General features: G+C 41.4%; 2 protein-coding genes across 4 annotated transcripts in view; both read right to left on the bottom strand.

Annotated features, from left to right (window-relative positions):
- Positions 1 to 6,176: 6,176 nt before the first annotated feature.
- Positions 6,177 to 19,487, bottom strand: part of SAMD13 (sterile alpha motif domain containing 13) — a 50,277-nt gene continuing 36,966 nt past the window's right edge. For all 3 annotated transcript variants that reach the window (XM_042250372.2, XM_004002134.5, XM_060411281.1), the window contains one exon: positions 6,177 to 7,340. In XM_042250372.2, the coding sequence (XP_042106306.1) occupies positions 7,197 to 7,340 (144 nt within the window). In that variant the 3' untranslated portion in view covers positions 6,177 to 7,196. The remainder of the gene's footprint in view (positions 7,341 to 19,487) is intronic.
- On the bottom strand, positions 7,347 to 19,462 carry LOC121819633 (dnaJ homolog subfamily B member 6-like). Its single transcript, XM_042250362.2, has one exon. It carries the CDS (start codon positions 12,029 to 12,031, stop codon positions 11,387 to 11,389), a length of 645 nt encoding a protein of 214 aa, XP_042106296.1. The 5' UTR covers positions 12,032 to 19,462; the 3' UTR covers positions 7,347 to 11,386.

The raw sequence follows: 19,487 nt of genomic DNA, 5'->3' as shown, positions 1-19,487 counted from the left end.
ATATTTTAATGCACTTGTCATGTAATACCAATGATTGTACAATGTACTCTCATTCAATCCTCCGTCAATCTTATGAGATTGGTATTATGAAAGGATTGCTAGCTTTCCCCCATTATCCATCCTCCTGTCCTTGTTCAGCTGAATACTTGGCTGCTGGAAAGAAAGACTAGAGTTCCCAGCTTTCTTTGCATCTCAGTTCAGTTCAGTTGCTCAGTCATGTCTGACTCTTTGTGACCCTACGGACTGCAGCACACCAGGCTTCCCTGTCCATCACCAACTCCCAGAGCTTGCTCAAACTCATGTCCATCAAGTCTAGATGCCTAGATTCCTTGCATCTAGGTATGGCCAAATGACTAAATTTCAGTTAAAGAGATGTAAGTGGAAATGCTATATGTAACTTATAACAGGTACCCTTCTCTCCTCTTCCTCCTCCTTGGCTAGAATACAAATGTGATACTGAAGCTTAAGCAGCTACCTTGGACTGTACAGGAAGCTGTGTGGTGAGGGTGGTGCAGCAAAATTCTAGGAGAAGACTGGGACCCAGTGATCATACAGTGACCATACCAACTCTGATTTTACTCTGAGACTTTACATATGTGTTAGTCACTAGTCATGTCTGACTCTTTTCAACCCCATGGACTATAGCCTACCAGTCTCCTCTGCCCATGGAATTCTCCAGGCAAAAAACTGGAGCAGGTTGCCATGCCCTTCTCCAGGGGATCTTCCCAACCCAGGGATTGAACCTAAGTCTCCCATATTGCAGGGGCTAACACCAGGGAAAGCCCCACTTATACTGTAGAGAAATTCTGTCTTGTTTAAGTCATCATTATTTTGATTTTCAGCTGAGGCTAATTCTAACTGATACACTTGAACTGTCTGTCCTGAGATGGGTGCTGTGGATTTTGAAGACATGGATAAAAGATTGTAAAGTGCATAATTAATCATTTTATACTGATTACATATGGAAAATGGTAATATTTTGGATGCCATGCTATGCTAAGTCACTTTAGTCATTTCTGACTCTGTGAGAACTTCTGGACTGTGGCCTGCCAGTCTCCTCTGTCCATGGGATTCTCCAGGCAAGGATACAGGAGTGGGTTGCTATACCATTCTCCAGGGGATCTTCCTAACTGAGGGATCGAACCTGAGTCTTTTATGTCTCTTGCATTAGTAGGTGGGATCTTTACCACTAGTGCCCAATATTTTGGATATATTAAATCACTGCAGATGGTGATTGCAGCCATGAAATTAAAAGACGCTTACTCCTTGGAAAGAAAGTTATGACCAACCTAGATAGCACATTCAAAAGCAGAGACATTACTTTGCCCACTAAGGTCCGTCTAGTCAAGGCTATGGTTTTTCCAGTAGTCATGTATGGATGTGAGAGTTGCACTGTGAAGAAAGCTGAGCACTGAAGAATTGATGCTTTTGACCTGTGGTGTTGGAGAAGACTCTTGACTGCAAGGAAATCCAACCAGTCCATTCTAAAGGAGATCAGTCCTGGGTGTTCTTTGGAAGGAATGATGCTAAAGCTGAAACTCCAGTACTTTGGCCACCTCATGCAAAGAGTTGACTCATTGGAAAAGACTCTGATGCTGGGAGGGATTGGGGGCCAGAGGAGAAGGGGATGAGATGGCTGGATGGCATCACCAAGTCGATGGACGTGAGTCTGAGTGAACTCCGGGAGTTGGTGATGGACAGGGAGGCCTGGCGTGCTGCAGTTCATGGGGTCACAAAGAGTCGGACACACTGAGCGACTGAACTGAACTGAAATATATTCTTCTGTTTCCTTCCACTTTCAAAAATGTGACTACTAGAAAACTTTAAACTACATATGTGGCTCACATTTATATTTGGATAGTACTGCTTTGTCTGTCTCTGTATTTGCATTGAAGAAAAGATGAGACACCTGAGGCTAAGAGGAGTCATTCAACTTGCCCAAGTTCCCAGGCCAAGTCAGTGGCAGGGCTGGATTCAAGCTCAGAAACACCTGGAGCAGCCCCAGGGCTTCCACCACGACACCACAGTGCTTCTCAACTGGTGTCACTGGTTGTGGCACAGGAGGCAGGGTACTGTCTCAGACATTCACTTTTAAAGGCAGGAACTGCTGTCTGCTTGAAGAGTTTTACTGAGTTTTCCTCAAAATGTGTTTATAATCTGATAAATTTCATAGTCTAATTTCAAATTCTTTTTATTTTCCAGTATATAAAAACAGAGTAAAATTCACTGAAAAAATGACTGAAACACAATTTACTGAATCATTCTGCTATCTTTAATTCAGAAAGAAGACAGTTAACTTGAAAACTTGGCCATAAATATGCTCCACACGTGACAGAGCTGGAGACCCCCATGGCAGATCTTCCCTTGACATTTCTGGAAGCTTACGGTCTCTAAGCTCTGTGGCCCAAGGTGCCCTGCGGGTTGGTGCTTGGTGATGGTGTGTGCTGAATATGGCACATGCACCCTTATCTTGGCTGTCTGCAGATCTGGCTGCCTAGGCCATGGCCCAGCAAGTTCAGTATTATTTACATCTTTTCTCCCTGACCTCTTGCCCACCTCTACTATGATAAAAGTGGTAGGCCTTCCCGTGTATTTATTCTATGGAGGAGGGACATATTTTTTATTTGGAGATTGCCAGGCATTCCCAGCTTTTGTGATTTCTCCCTAAAGATAACCGTAATGGGAACACCCAGCCCAACTACAGTAAAGAAACATCAACCTAGCTACCTACTGTGGGCACCCGAAGACTGTCCTTGCTTTGCTCAGAGGGCCTCCATTAGTCTGCCTCCAGTTTAGAACAGACACAAGTATTTTTTTGAGGTTCACAAAGACACGGCAGCCACAGTCACCAAATGAGCCTGGATGTGATCATTTTAATCTCTTTCTCTCTTTATAGAACTGCCACTACTGGCCAGGAATGATACACAAAATACTTAATTGCCCACAGAGCTACAGCATGAAGCTAACAAGCTGCTCATTAATGCACCCATTGAGTTCTCTCTCCTTCCTGTAGATTCTGTTCCTGGTTTAGAAGCAGAATTAACAAGTTTTTTTCTAAGAGGCATATCAGTCCTATAGCAGTCAGCTCTTTGAACATTTAACTTCATCTTCCAAATCATTACAGAAAACACTTAATGGCTCCGCGCCCAGACCTGACCCCTGCAGATCCCATTTGTAATGACCATCAAAGACAGATGGATCACCATCAGCAAGTATTTTCTTTTCATTCAGCTTCTAAATATGAGAGTGGTTGTGCAACTCTGGGTCATTAGACTTTTCCAAATTAAATTCCTTCAAAGACATATTTCACTAATGCAGTAGAAGAGCAGTATGCCCCTGACGGTATATGTTAAGCTCAGAGGGACAAAATTCATGCTCACATGGGATATTTGTCAAGGACAAAATGAAGAGACAGCTGCCAATTGGTTTCTTTTTCATTGTCATCCTGTCCACTAAGCATCAAAAAATGATGCTTAACCCTGCTTCACATTCCAATGTAATATGCTGGCTTGTTTTCTTTTAAACTAAATCTACATGCAGTTTCTAGTTCCTGAGTTAACTTACTCTAAGCAGGTTCTCTCTGTGTTCTTTGCTTTAGATCAGGTTCTAAAACAGTTAATGTAAAAGCGTGCAGCTGCTGGTTGGAAGATATTAGGGAATCAAAGAACTTGTAATAAATTGGAGTTTTCAGCCTCACCTATAAGAACATAAATGTGGTTGTAAAAATATACAGATACTGCAATGGCCGAAGGAAAACACGTCGGCTTAGACTCTACTGAAAAGCAACCAGTTTGTGACCTTGTCTTTAAATCAATTCATTACAATTTCCTTCATAGAGTCTGAATCCAAGGTTCAAAAGTGGGGAGGGGAGGTGGAGTGGCAATTGCTTTTTAAAATCTCCCATGATTCTGATATCTTGTCTGTCCCTCTGATTGAGAATAGTCAAATTCAACATTAAACAGTTCTCACACAGAATGTACTGACATCAAGGCAAACTCATTCCCACTTATACTCGTGAAGTGCTTCCTTACATAGCGTGTGTATTTGCTGCTAGTTGCAGACCTAGATCACATTAATAGAAATCCAGTGTGATCTGAAAAGAAATCAGACATCTCTAGTTTTACAGCTGTCTGGAGGCAAAGGCTGTCTACCTGCTGAATTTCAAGTACTTCCAGACTGTTTCTATGGCCTATTTCGGTCAGACCGTTTTTTCCCTTGATGGTGTGGGGGAAGGAGGAGGGATGAAAGCACCTAATGATACTGCTAAGGCACTCAGGCCTGCCTGTCATAGGCTTTATTCTAAGTATGGGAAAGGCAGACTATCTTTAATTTGCTAATTTTGCCTGAAAGCTATCAACAGAGACTGAGAAATAATTTTATTTTTTTCAGTTTGCTTTTCAATTAAGATTTCCTTATTCATTTATTTCCTTGACAAGCATTTATAGAGTAGTCAGGTCTAAAGCTTAGTTGAGTTAGGTTAGGGGTAGTGAACAAGGTTTCTAATAGTTATGAAAGGGGACTGTGATAAAAATATCCAGAGACTGAAGGAAGCGTGAGTCCAAGTTCAAATCTAGAGAAAATACAATATATAGAAAATACATAGAGAAAAACATTCACTTTCAGTGTCATTTGTTCCCAGTGACTTGCTGACAGTGGTAAAAGGGAGTTGTCTCCTAATATTCCTGTCCCCTTGTCTACAGAATAATGGGACTTTTAGCTGGGCCCATTGGCTCTAACAAAAAGAGATATTTCTAGCCTTGGTTGTAGCTTAGATATGACAGTTTTGGACAGAAAAATATGAGGAAATAACACTACTCAATTTCTTAGAAGGGTTCTTAAAGGAAGGATGTATGTTCCTTTTTTCTTCTCCCCACTAGTTGGAATTCAGGTGGTGATGGTGACAGCTGAAACAGCCATCTTGGGCTGTAAAATGATTCTGGAAATGAATATCTGTGTGATAGAGCAAAAAGAGAAACTTATGTCCCTAACAATCATGGAGGACCTTACCACTTAGTCCCTCTATCTGGACATTGCTATAAAGAGAAGCAAGCTTCTGTTTTGTTTACATGAATTAGAAGAAGGGTGGGATTGAGGGAGACAATACTTTTTATCATTCACAGTCAAATCTTTTCCAAACTAATACAGAAGGAATTAGACAGATGCACAGAAGAGGCTTGGAAACCCTCATGCTATCCTTTTGCAGTAGAGAGAGCTGAAGCACCATCACTACTGTTCTTGCGGAAAGCTCCTTCAGAGAGGTTAAGCTCTTCCTTCTATCTTCCTTCCATTTGATTCGCTGTCACTTCTTTCCAACGCAGGTTTCCAGCAGGTGTAGTCCTCATCTTTGAACACTGTCACACTTCACAGTACCTAACTATATTTTGCCTTTTGGTCTTATATGTTTTGTAGACTGTGAAAACTTCAGGATGGAGAATGTCTCTTTCTTAAACACTTCTCCCACTTATGCAAAACAAAGCATTAGATTTCACGAATTCCCTACATGTCCAGTGGTTAGGACTCTGAGCTTTCATTTCCAAGGGCCCAGGTTTAAGCCCTGCTTGGGGAACAATGATTTTATAAGCCAAGCCACACGGTGCAGCCATGAAAAAACAAAAACAACACGCCATAAACTCCATAATTGAATTAATTTGGAATACAGTTTTGAATCCCACTCATTTAGACTTTCTCTTCTTTAGAGAAAACATCTCCATAGGAGATTGAATTATAACAGTCTCTGAAATAAGGACTCTTTAACTTGAGGAGGGGAAAGAGAGAATTTTGCAGAGTCCATCAACTCTGCAATGTTTTGTATGTGGGAATATGAGTTTTCATTTGGAGGGAAGGTCCAAAGTTTTCATCGGAATTTCAAAATATTCGTGACACCCCTTCCCCCACAGGCTTATAGCTAAAAAAGAAAAAAAACAGACAAACAGTGGCTAAAATGATACCCTAAATGATAATAAAATTAGTTGTAGGATACAGGTAAGGAATAAGGCTGACTTAGACAATTCAGTTTATAAAGAAGATAAATCTACATATAGATCTACACGTCTTCTATATATATAATTAATTTCTTAAAGCAGGCTTAACTTTCTCTCCATGGTTTCAAGGAGTGACCTCGAAGCCCAACCAAAGAGGCACCAAACTGAAAAGATAAAAAATGAACACACTGAGAATAAACTTAAGCAATGCTTTATTGTAACCACAAAGCACCAGTTCAATATGGCATCAACACACAGAGACTGAACAAATGTCTCTTTGAACAGAGATGAAGCAAGCCCACTTTTTCAAGTTCTTAAAAACAAGTACTCAAACCAGAAATCAAACAAAGCATTGGAGGAATTAAAAAAATAGTACACCATCATGAAGGAATATATATATAGAAAAATATTCTGTACTGGTAACAAGGCTTTTTGATCTATAACTCTTGGCAAATTTCTTCAGAAACAAATTATTATAAATACAAACCATAATGTGGGAAAAAAGTCTTCTTCAGAAACCAAGAATCGATTTAAAAGCAGATCTATGCAGAAAATACCATTAACCCCCATGAAAGCTAACTGAAGATAGATGGATATCCCCAAAACACAACAGAGTTTCTCTTTCCAGAGCTACAGTTCTGCTTCTAAAGGGGCCATGATGTACGTCCATTTCCAACATGGCAGCATATCCCAGTGAAACCTTAATAAGGTCAAGTGGAGGACCCTCTATAAAAAAGGGTGTTGGCAATTCCATCCAAATAACACAAGCTCTAAGGAGCAGAGGACTTCAAGGGAGGTGCAATCCCTTTCTCTTTTATCCCCCTCCCCAAATTTTCTTGCTTTTGATCTTCCCTGTTACAGTCAGTTACCTCTGTAACTGGAAGATGTTCATTCCATTCAGTTCTATTTTCAAGGAATTTGGGAAAGTAATCTATGAAGAAAACCCTCCTTGTGGGGAAGGGTATCTAATCTCATCAAAGACCACTCTATTTGACTAGGTCAACAAGGTAAACCATCCTGTTTGCATGTCCTCACTCCTCCTGGCTGAGTTCAGGTTAGCCGATGGATTGCCTAGTCTATCCCATAGGATAACGTTTCATTTGATTGAAATTCTTTACATATACACATGTATGTATTCTGTTTACAAAGTTTCATCACATGAAACCAAATTCTTTCATTATGTATTTTTTGAGGTCCAAGACCCCAATTTGACTACTAGGAAGAGTTGTGCTTTAAATGCTTTGTCTGAAGAGGTTTTACATGATACTCGTAGATTTTCAGAGCAGGCCCCAGTTTTAACTGAAGTCCTGTCAACACATCATTTCTTGTCATCAGTAGCAGGGATTTTCCGTCAATTTCCTATAATGGAAGCAGAAGGTAAATCCAACATGTAAGTCCAAAAGTTCAAGCATAATGCAGAAAAACAGAAGGAAGAAGTTTTTGTCTCCACACTAAAAACATTACTATTTTTTTTTAAACTAGTGCCCCAAATGTAATCTTCTATTTTTATCTTCCATCTTCACCATTTATTTTGGAGTTAAATATAATCTACAGCTGATTTTGTTTTCAAGATCACATCACAAATGTCACATCTTAAAAAACTGACAGCAAGCCTGGAGTATGTATCCTGAAGGATCAAAGACGAAGCTTCTGAAAGGAAGACCGACACTTTGCATTTAAAAAATGTTATTGAAGTTTAAGAAGAATTTTTGTCTATTTAATTCCCAAAATCACTCCATAAATTAGGACAGGTAGGAATTATCAACTTAATTTTATAGGCAAACCGAGGATAAAGGCAAAAAGTTAGCTTGCCCAGAAGTTACAAAAGAATGGCACAGAATTTGAATTCTCATCTGCCTAAAGCCAAAGCCCATGCTCTTCTCATAACTCACTTCTGTTTCTCTTGACACTTAGAAGCAAATATGTGTTGTCTCGATGGACCAATGGGGACCAGAGTCAGGTTTTCTGAAACCTTTTCGATCAGAACAGCGGGCATTGGAAAAATGACTCACTCTCTGAGAACCTTTCCTGCCCTTTAAAAGGAGAACCATCCTGCTTCAACTTGAATATCAACTCTCATGCTACCTACTCCGTCTTAGTGGAGCCTCAAGAATCCAGATAAGGCAGCGAGGGGCAGGGCTGTGCCCACCGGAAATTCCCTTCCGGATTCCCCTTAGTGTCCACGGGCCCCCTTCTCTCAAGCCCGCGGACTTCTACCGTGGAGACTACAAAATTTTGAAATGACATAAAAACAAGCTTCTTGTGAAAGAGATGAGGACCCCACATATAGAAAGTAGTTTGAAACTTTTGGAAAAGGGCACTGAGAAGAGTGCTGAATACAACCTTATCTTTGTTATTGTGAGGCAACGCTAAGCTAGTTCTAAGGAGACCTGGGTTCGTGAGATGGACCAGCTGCGCATGCTCAGTAAACTGCACACAGCGGCACGTGACTTTACCCGCCCACCCCTCCACCGCCAATGGGCAGACACGGAGACTCGCTGTGCACCTGCAGCTACGTAAAGCTGTGACTCCCTCCCACACTGTCCCCAAGGGGGCCATTCCTCCAAAGCCTCTGATGTACATCGCCAGGCTGTGAGGAAGATGTGCTCTGAATGTGTGAGTTTGGGAGAAACAACGTTGAAGAAACACCCACTTTGCGACCTTAGGCAGTCCTTTCCTCTGCTATCTCCTCAGCTGATAATATGGAATATTGAGTTTTGAGAGGATTTCATGAGATGCCATTCTTGCAAGTGCTCCCTGAGCTATGAATTACATAATCACTTGTCAGCATTCCTCGACAGATCAAGGCCCTCATTTTACAATTATTTAAGGACATAGAAACTGACTTTCCAATCTTAATTATTTTCTATTTAGGCAGCTAGGAATCCCAAAGACTGTCCATCAGCAAAACCTACAAGCCTGACTCCTGGAAACCGCAGCAGCAGCTCTGGGCATTGTGAGGTCACAGGAATCTGAATCACAGGTTACAGCAAAGCTCATGCTCTACCTCATGCCCTGAGATAAGTAGGGATTCGCTGGGGATGCTTCACGCAACAGCAAAGCCTTCCCTGCTCTCCATTTTTCCTTTATTGCTGTTTGCCTGTACTTTACTTAACCACATATTTTAAACAGGCACCAGGAAGAGATGACAGTGCTTTCATTTCTATACAAGAAAACTTCCTTGACTAACTGAAAATGAAATTTTTTATATCTTTGTTGGCAAAAAGTCCTTCTACAACTCAGCATTTCTGTCAAAAGCCAAGTACGTCTGTGAAAAATGCTGAAATTTGGATTTTATTTAAGACAAAATGGAAAATTATGTTTCATGCTCCAATTTGATTTTCCTTTGTTTGGTAGCCACACTGCAGTTCACCTCGGATGAGGGTTTGTAAAAGAAAACTCCATCTGGAATTCCTCATTTAAAAATTTTTGAAATGAACAGAATTCATATGTATAACAAAACTTAAACCATAACTATTGCAGCTCAACTGAAAGGGAGTGGAGATGGCGTAATGGAAATGGGATCTTTCAGGTCAAACAAACTGCAGACTGAACTCTGTCTCCACAACTTATTGTATGGCTCTGGGTAAGGGACTTAACTTCCCTGAGCCTCAGTTTCCAAGCTTGTAAAATGGAAATAAACCCCTGAAGGATTTGGGAGGTTAAAAAATGATTCATGTAAGGCACCTACCACAGTGTCTGACATACAGGATGTTCTCAATGATAAAGTAGAAAAGTATAAGCTTTGATAGAAATGGGATGTGTTCCCATTCCAAACCCATCTTCTGCTTCCTTTCTGGAAGTGTTCTCCCTGCCTGAAAGCTACCCTTTGCCAATGGGATGCAGGCATATTCTTGTTCAAGTTCAGAAAATCCATTGGGATTAAAAAAGTTCAAAGACTACATAAAAATGTGTTTTATAAAAATCACAAACATAGGAAAGTTCCCTATTTTAGATTAGACTAAGAAAGCTAATCATTTGTTATATAACTTCTATGAAAGCTTGCAAGGCAAAGGAAGCCCAAATTTTGCCAGTCAGCACAGTATACTAGAATGGCATGACACTGGAAATCAGAAGACAGGTGTCTAATGCAGAGTCCATCAGTAACTTTCCACCAGGAAACGCTCCTCTGGAGTGCAGTTGTGTATAAATGAAGGCATTGGAGTGTGACCAGATCCAGTTAGACAAACAAAAACATCCCATGACTTTGTCTTAATCCAAAACAAAAATATAATTCACACCTTGGGATTTTGTTTATGGTTCTGTGTTAAGTGGTAATCATTTGTTAGTTTCAGTGAAACTTTTTATATTACTTCTGTTTTCATGTTAGAAAAACCAAAGGCCTGCTGGGCAATAAAACTTGAAATGCTTGCCTACTTAAGTTCCTGAAATACCCATGCATGGAAGTAAGATTTAGAGATGACAGGTGTAAGTTTCCAAAGAGGGCAAGAACCTAGATCTAAAAATAAATGAGTAGCATCCATAGATGTTACAGCTCAGTAGATAAGCCTGTATTTTAGAGTGAGACACTTATTAGGTGGGGCCTGGGGAAAGTTACTTAATCTATCTAAGCCTCATTTCCTTATTTGTATGATGGGGGAAAGCAGTACTTCACTGCTGAAAAGATTATTGAGATAACACATGTGAAGTGGAATTCCTGACTTCTACTGAGCATTTGATAAAATGCTGGCTATTTTTTAAAGTATATTTAAGCAATCTTCACCCATTTACTTTTCACTCTAACAACATTAATCTATATGTAGGTGACTCTTTCAACTAAGCCTAATTGTGATATAGTCCATTGGAAATGTATGGAGAGAAGATGAGGGCGGAAGAGAAGGGCCATCGAGACAGAGGCAATGGCTAAGAGCAAGGTAGGGTAGAAATAAGTCAGGAAGAGAAGTCAGGGGGATTTGTGATGGTCAGACCTTGTACACCTCTCAGAAGCCATATTTGTGGTGGTCTCTACTGTCCCAGATTGAGTACAGGGGGAAACAGGTTCAGTTTAGAGTCAGAAGACTTAGGCTGTAAGCCAGACTCTGTGGCTTCCTAGTTCCTCCTTGTGGAGCATTTGGCCCATCAGTCCTTCTTCTGTGAAATGAGAAATTTGGACTAAGCAGACCCTGCCCTGCAATGCAGGAGACCCTAGTTCGATTCCTGGGTCAGGAAGATCTGCTAGAGAAGGGAAAGGCTACTCACTCCAGTATTCTGGCCTGGAGAATTCCATGGAGTATAGTCTATGGGGGTCTCAAAAAGTCAGACACAACTGAATGACTTTCACTCACTCACTCAGACCCTGTCCATTCCAGTTCAACACATTCTCAGATTCCAGTTCTGTCTGGGATCAGCACCAGACACACCAGCCTCACAGCAGCCTCCCTATGAAAGAACCCAGCAGCAACTCCTTACCCATGGCGTGGAGGAATCTGATGAAACAGATGTTCTTTTCTCATTTCAGTCTTTCGGCTCACATTTTCTAGAACTTTCTTTATAACCACTTTCTTGCCATTCACTATCTGGCTGTAAGTGGTGACCAGTTTGAAGTTTCCCATTCCATTGCTTATGAAGGGTACAAATGTCCTAGAGGAAGGGGAATTTGGCCCAGAGCCCAGGGATACAAAAGTGGAAAATCCTGTGTCCGGGATGAGGGTCACATCAAAGAAGGAGGAGCGGAATCTCCTGGCCCCTCCAACACTGTCAGTGGGAAAACAGCCTCCTGAGAAGAAGTCTTGATCTTCAAAGGTGCTTTGAAAGTCACAGTGTGACCTTGCAAAGTGCAGTTCCTCCTTCAAATAATCCTTGTCCCTGCCATCTCCTCTGTTTTCCCTTTTGATGCAGTGCCTCCTGGTGTTGTCATAGTTGTCTCGTTTCTCGGCATCTGACAAGACTGCATAGGCCTCTGCTATTTGTTTGAACTTCTCCTCAGCTGCCTCCCGGTTTTCTGAGTTCTTGTCTGGGTGGACCTGAAGAGCTAACTGGTGATAGGCCTTCTTAATATCAGAGGAGGAAGCATTCTGAGGCACCCCTAGGACTTTGTAGTAATCCACCATGTTTCTTTAAAGGACTCTTCCTCACCAAGACAGAGTTTATTATCTGAAGAATTTCCATATAACTTCAGAAAGGAAGATGGTGAGCTACAGAAGTCTACACTAAGGCCTTTTGAGTCTTATTACATGGTTCTTGGGACAAAACCTCTTCTTGAGGAGGAATTCCTCTTTGGGGCTGATATCCTCTACACTGTCCCCATGGCCACCCTGCCGTCTGCAGCTCAGCATGGGTGGAGTGATTATGAGCTCAACACTATCAGCCAATGACTATCAGCTGATGCTGTGCTTGTCTTGCAATCCTATTGGTGGAAAATTTGGGGTGGACAGTATACATATTGGAGGGACTTCATCTAGTTAAAAAACACTGAGCAGCTTGTTAACAGAAAATGTGTGGCTCAAAAAGAAATCTATCTCATTCATTAAAGTAACAGTTGGAAGCTGTTACTTTAACAGATGAGGTCTTGCATTTATATTATCTATGTGCTGTGCTGTGCTTAGTCATCCAGTCATGTCTGCCTATTTGTGACCATGTGGACTGTAGGTCAGGCAAGAATATTGGAGTGGTTTGCCATGCCCTTCTCCAGGGAATCTTCCCAACCCAGGGAAGGAACTCAGGTCTCCTGCATTCTTTACCAACTGAGCCACCAGGGAAGCCCAAGAATACTGGAGTGGGTAGCCTGCCCCTTCTCTAGGTGATCTTCCCGGCCCAGGAATCAAACTGGGGTCTCCTGAATCGAAGGTGGATTCTTTACCAGCTGAGCTACCAGGGAAGCCCTGTATCATTTATATCAAACACAAAATCCATGTTGGCTCATTCTGCAGGCTAATGCCTTCAGTAATGTAATGGATATCTCCTTGTGGATATCTGCTTCTGGTACAAAGTGGGTGATAAAGGGGCTCTATTACACAAAAAAATCATGTACACATTTCTGATGAAGGAAAGGAAAGAAACTCATCAAATGAGGAAACTAGGTTACAGAGATTTCTGCCCAGATAGGAAAGAACAGATTGAAGGAACAGAATTAGAAGTGAAGCCTTCCACGTACAGTCAGATATGGCTTCTCTTCAGCTGTTCTCTTAAAGTTAGCCTCTCTGGACTTAAAGATAGAACTGAGCATCAGTGTTGCAACAGTCAGTGCTTTAAAGCTCAAGTGTAGCAAGGCTGCTCTTTTCCCCAGGGCACACAACTACGCATTTCCCATACTTTCTTGCAATTGGGTGTAGCCGTGTGACCACATTCTGGCCAGTGACAAGTGAAAGGATGACCTCTCTTTAGCATGACCCATAGAACCATCTACATGTGTTCCTTCTTGCTCTTTATCCTTACACCAACTGGATGTCAATTCCCAGGTGATCTTGAAAGTGTCCAGCTGAAGATGACAGAGCTCCCATCAGCCTAGGACCTTGAATTACAGTGAAGCAGAACACCCCCCAGCCAATCTCCTTAGACTATTCATACAGTAAGCTATTATACCCATTTTCATGACATCTGCTCTTAGTACCCCAACCATGTCGATCACTTCACCTACTCCTACGTCATCAGCCAGGAGAGCCCCACCTCTGTAACACGGAATGTCCAATATCCTCATCTCTCTCTTACTCGTCCCTCCCATTAAACCCACTTTTTTCATCTGTTTCTCCTTCTCCAGGGTAATGTGTCACCTGCTGACTCCTCTTTTGTATCAAGTCTGCACCCATTGGGTGGCCCTGGCAACCATTCTTTTTACATGCTGTCTCGAATCACCCTCTATGGTTGAGTCCTCCATTGTGCCCATGCCATGAACACTCCATCCAGGAACAATTCAGCAACCAATCCAGGTTCTCTGATTCCTATACCTGGTGCAGTGGGGATGAGGGTGGGGGTGGGAATCAAGAAACCATGAAGATGAACACTAAACATGTGCAGTATGCCAGTCTTGGCTGGGTCAGGAGAATATATCAGCAGTTCTTTTATTTATCCTTGCTCAGCTCCCTTTCCCTTTCCTCTTGGTGGCTATTCTTAAATTCACTACTGTCTCCTCTAGCTCCTCTACCCATCTTATCCACTCTAAGCAGAGGAGCTTGCCTCTTGGTTAGCAAAAACGAAACAAAACAAACAAACAAACAAACAGAAACTGTCAGGAACTCCCTGAATGTCCCCGAGGGAAAGGAACATCTCAGCTGTTTCTGTACACATGCTTTCCTTGCTCCCAGAGGACGGGAAGGACAGAGAAAGATGTACCAGTCTTGATCAGAATTAATCCCTTCATTTTCTTTTTAAAAATATAACAGTTGAATATTTTATCAACCAAGTTGAATCATCTATATTACCTGACATTACATTTTATTGCAGTAAAATATGAAAGAAAAGTGAAAGTGTTAGTCACTCAGTTGTGTCCCACTCTTTGTGACCCCATGGACTGTAGCCCACCAGGCTCCTTTGTCCATGGAATTCTCCAGGCAAGAATACTGGAGTGGGTTGCTATTCCCTTCTTCAGGGGATCTTCCCAACCCAGAGATCAAACTTGAGTTTCCTGCATTGCAGACAGATTACCTATCTGAGCCACCAGGGAAACCCAGTAAAATATATATAACACAAAAGAGACAATTTTAACTATTTTTAGGTGTACAATTCAGTGGTGGCATTAATTATATTCACAATGTTATGCAATTATTGCCACTAATTTTTAAACTCCTCCATCACCAAAGAGAAACCCTATGAATCAATAACCCCTTCCTCCCCTACTAGCCCTTGATAATCTCTAACCTGCTTGTGTGTCTATGAATTTGCCTATTGAAGATATCTCATATAAATGGAATCATACAATATTTGACTGGCCTATTTCACTGAGCATAATATTTTCAAAGTTCATTAATCTTGATCAGAACTTCTTTCTTATGCATGAATTACATTCCTTTGTATGTTCCATAAGGGTGGTGGTTTAGTTGCTGAGTCATGTCTGACTCTTTTGCTACCCCATGGACTGTAGCCTGTCAGGTTCCTCTGTTCATGGGATTTCCTAGGCAAGAATACTGGGGCGAGTGGGGGTTACCATTTCCTGTTCCAGGGGAACTTCCCAATCCAGGGATCCAACCCATGTCTCCTGCACTGTTTTATTGCTAAAACCACAAGGGAAGCCGTGTGTTCTAGACCACGTTTTATTTATCCATTCATCTGTGCATGGACACTTGGGTTCTTTCTACCTCTTGGTTATTGTGAGTAATGCTGCAATGAACATTTCTGTACAATTATCTATTTGAGTCCCTCTTTTCAGTTCTTTTGTGTGGAATTGCTGAGTCATATGGTGATTTCTTTTTTTTCAAGGCTTTCTTGATAGCTCAGTGGTAAAGAATCCACCTACAATGCAGGAGATATGGGTTCAATTCCTGGGTCAGGAAGGTCCCATGGAAGAAGAAATGGCAATCCACTGCAGTATTCTTGCCTGGAAATAATCCCATGGACAGAGGAGCCAGGCAGGCTACAGTTCATGAGGTCACAAAGAGCTGCACAGGACTAGGTACGTGGTGATTATATGCCTAACCTTTTGAAGAACTGCCAGAACTGTTTTCTGTAGCAGCTGCACTGTTTTATATTCCCACCAGTGATGCATGAGGGTTCAAATTTCTCCATATCCTTGTCCCTCCACCCTCTTTGATCTCATCCCTTTCCTATCCTCAGGGATTTTGCTTCGTTGAACTGTTCTAAATTCATCCTATTTTTAACTATCCAATTCTTTTGGCTACTTCTCTGCATCTAAATAAGTATCCTCTCTTAGAAAAGAGCCCTCATGTCTATACAACCCTCCCACTGCTGGTTCTCCCTTCGCTTGCCTCCCATTCACTCCTCTACTTGAAGGAAAGTGTCCTCCACCTCCCAGGCCTCCCCTCAGCTCCAGCGAAACCCTACTGTCATCAGCTGACCTGCTGAGTCAGTCTCTAGATCCACCCATTTATTCATCTTAAAACTCTTAAAACTGACCTCTCTAATGGATAAGGAAGATGTGGTACCTATACACAATGGAATATTGCTCAGCCACACAAAAGAATGAAATAATGCCATTTGCCGCAACATGGATGGATCTAGAGATTGTCCTAGTGAGTGAAGTAAGTCAGACAGAGAAGGAGAAATATCATATGACATCTTTTATATGTGGAATCTAAAAAGAAATAATATAAATGAATCATACAAAACAGAAAGAAACTCACAGACTTAGAGATGAACTTATGATTGCCCAGAGGGAAGGCTAGGAAGAAGGGATAGTTAGGGTGTTCGGGATGGATGTATACACTGCTATACCAACAAGAACCTACTGTGTAGCATATAGAACTCTGCTCAGTGCTACGTAGCAGCTTGGATGGGAGGGGAGTTTGGGGAGAATGAGTACATGTATATGTATGGCTGAGCCCCTTTGCTATTCACCTGACACTATCACAACATTCATTGTTAATCAGCTCTACCCCAATAAGAAATAAAAAGTTAAAAAAAAGAAAAAGAAAAATAACTGACCTCTCATAGATGTCCTGGTTAATGGGATGATTTTGCAACTAACCAATCTAGAAATCTAGCAGTCATCAGCCAAGCCTCTTCCCTCTCCCATTTTGAGCAGTGAGCTCAATCCTGGTGCTAAGGCAGAGAACTGAAACAGGACAAATCTTTACCCTCCATTGCCAAGGATCCAAAATTCTTTTGACCATCTTCCCTAGACTTTCTAATGTTTCTTCCTTTCCATCCCCAGTGGAACAATTACAGCTTTCCTGTGTTTTGTCTCCTTGCTTTCCAACATCGACAATAGACTGATTTTTGAAAAACACAAATTTCATCATGGTATTCCCCACTCAATATCCTCCAGTGGCTCCTCGTCCCTCTCAGGCAAACAGACTGTCTGTTATCTGTACCCCTATTTATCTTTCAGTTTTATCCTCAGGGATTCCCTGCTCCATATCTCTTACTTCAAGGTACTAGGCGTTTTCAAGATAAATTATATTTTTTCATGTCCCCATACATTTATATTTAATCCCTCTTCTGCCCAGAATCTTCTGTGCTTCCTTCAAATGATTCTTATACCTACAAGGCTTTCAGGTGGCCTTATTAAAGTAAAATAATACTTGTAATAATTACCATCATTTTACTTTAATAGTTTTATATTTATTTTCATAAGTGTGAGAAAAAGCTCTAACTGCTATAGAAACAACTGAACAAGTGAATAAGCTAGAGAAGCACCATGTGCCTGGCTATCTTATAACTTCTCATTTCAAACAAATGATTTAAAAATCATTTGGGGTTTTGGTTTATAGAAATCTAGTCTATTTCATTCAGTCAAAAAATTCAGAAGTTTCTTATCAGTTTTGCTTTCCATTCTCTTGGATGTTTTCTTGTTGCTAACATTACCCATTTGTTTTTTTAACTCTTCAAAATTTTTGTGGGCTTAAAGGACATATCAGCAGAATTTGAGTTGCCACTTCCCCTGTTCATTATGCTACAAAATAGTCTAAGCATTTCAGAAGCCTTCAACTGTTAAGAAATATCATGTGTCAAAGCACCTTGAATACTTCTAGTACTTGGTATTATAATATGCTGACAAGGTAATAAAAGTTATTTCCAATTTGTGGGATTTAACTGGTCTAGTTCAGAGCTGGATTTACCATGAAGCTAATGAAGCTTAAATTTTGTCTTAGCAAATTTGTATCATAATTTTGTACTTTTATTACAAAAGAGGGCTTTTATAATTGTATAATCTTAACCCCTTTCTCCCCCCACCTCCACAAACCTGGATATGTCTTGGGTCTGATTAGAAGTGTCTGTCTAGAATCACTACAGGTGAAGTCCATCTGACCACAGCTTAGGACACAGAGTAGGGCTCAGAGTTGCTCTGACTGGCCTGTCCACTTTACTGCTCCATCTGAGGAGGTTAGTGTTACTTGGCAATTTGTAGCAATAAATTATTTTATTTATAGTTAGTGAGCCAGAAACATTAGAAACATTATCAAAAGTTAGTAATAAGCCATCTGAAAATAATTATCAGTCTTGGCATTTCAGATGAACAGCTTTAACAATCAGTTGGACATTTCACAGTAAAATACTGTTCCAGTCACATGGTTTGGGGAATGTGAGAAGATAATGGAGTAAAATTAGTCACCATGAGTTGCATATTATTTTGTCATGATACTTGGAAAAAAAATGATCTTAGTGATACATATTCTAGAAACAGATTCACTGATGTCGCTCACTTGTGAGTCTGAGGATCTGAACGATATGAGTTATGTGACAGTGAGGCAGCTCTCCATTCCCATCTCCTCCACATACATTCTGAGTGTGCGAGTCAGATAGAGAAGACATGAAGTGACTACCTTACAACAGGCAGGTAGGGTCCAGTTGGAGTGATGAACTTGCTGTGATGGACTTAATTGGCAACTGAAAGCACCGTCAGAAGCTTCTCAGTTAGCCTTCAGAGTTTAACAAAATAGACTTTATCCTAAATGTTCTATGTAAGGAAGGTGGAGGTGCCTCTGAATGAGTTAGCCAAGAAGTTCTTTCTTAAAAACGAAACCCTTAGGAAAGTAAAATTCCTACGTTACCTTTGACTCTTAAAAAGCAGGTGACTCACATCTCTGGGCAAGTGCCAATTTTTTATCATCTAGTTGTGACCTGTGTTGTGCATTGAAAGCTTACTTCGTGAGGGCCGGTTGAAAGGTAACACTTGACTCTTTAAGCAGGAACTTGAGCAATATTCATCTTGTTTAACTCAACATTCATCATAGAAATCTGAGTCCCAGAAAGGCCAACCCTGCAGGGTCTTCTAATGACCATGAGTTGATCAGGAGGAAAGAAACCAGGAGTCATGACTCTCACTCATGTCCTTCACACCACAGCCTAAGAGGTCTGAATGCTGGAAGACACTTGGGAAAAGAGCCACCACACCACCGTGTTGGTGGGAAGGAGAGACGGTGTTGGCAGTAGCTGTAATCACTGCCTTGTCTAGGAAGGGATCCCAGTGCCTCCTCCTCTTATGGGCCAGTGAGTCCTCTGCGGAGCAATGTTAATGAGGCCAGTGGGCAGACAGAGAGCCATGTCATTGGTCATGACAGAACGGCCAGAGCAGGAAACGACCCTAAACACGCACACTGTTGACAGTAGATCCTTGGTGCGGGGGTGTGGAGGGGACTGGGCAGGTGCCTAGGCCTTCCCTCTTGATAATTCTTTTGGTCTGTACTTGTGGCTCACACAGAAGCTCAAAAGAATTTGATCAGAGGAAAACCTGATGGTGATAACTGCACCAGTGGGAAACTTAAGGGAGATAATTATTAGGTGTCAGTGTGCTTGCATAGAGAAAAGGAGGTTACACAAAGATCCCTCGGCTAATCCAGCTGCCCCTCCATACCACAGGAACATGGGACATCCCTGCACTTTGGACAAATCAATGGCCTGACCTCTTCCAAAGGAACACGCTACTAGAAACCCACCTCTGAGTCTGGTTGGTAC

Source organism: Ovis aries, chromosome 1 (genome assembly GCF_016772045.2).
Source record: "Ovis aries strain OAR_USU_Benz2616 breed Rambouillet chromosome 1, ARS-UI_Ramb_v3.0, whole genome shotgun sequence".
Lineage (NCBI taxonomy): Eukaryota > Metazoa > Chordata > Mammalia > Artiodactyla > Bovidae > Ovis > Ovis aries.
This window is presented reverse-complemented; position numbering and strand designations above follow the sequence as displayed.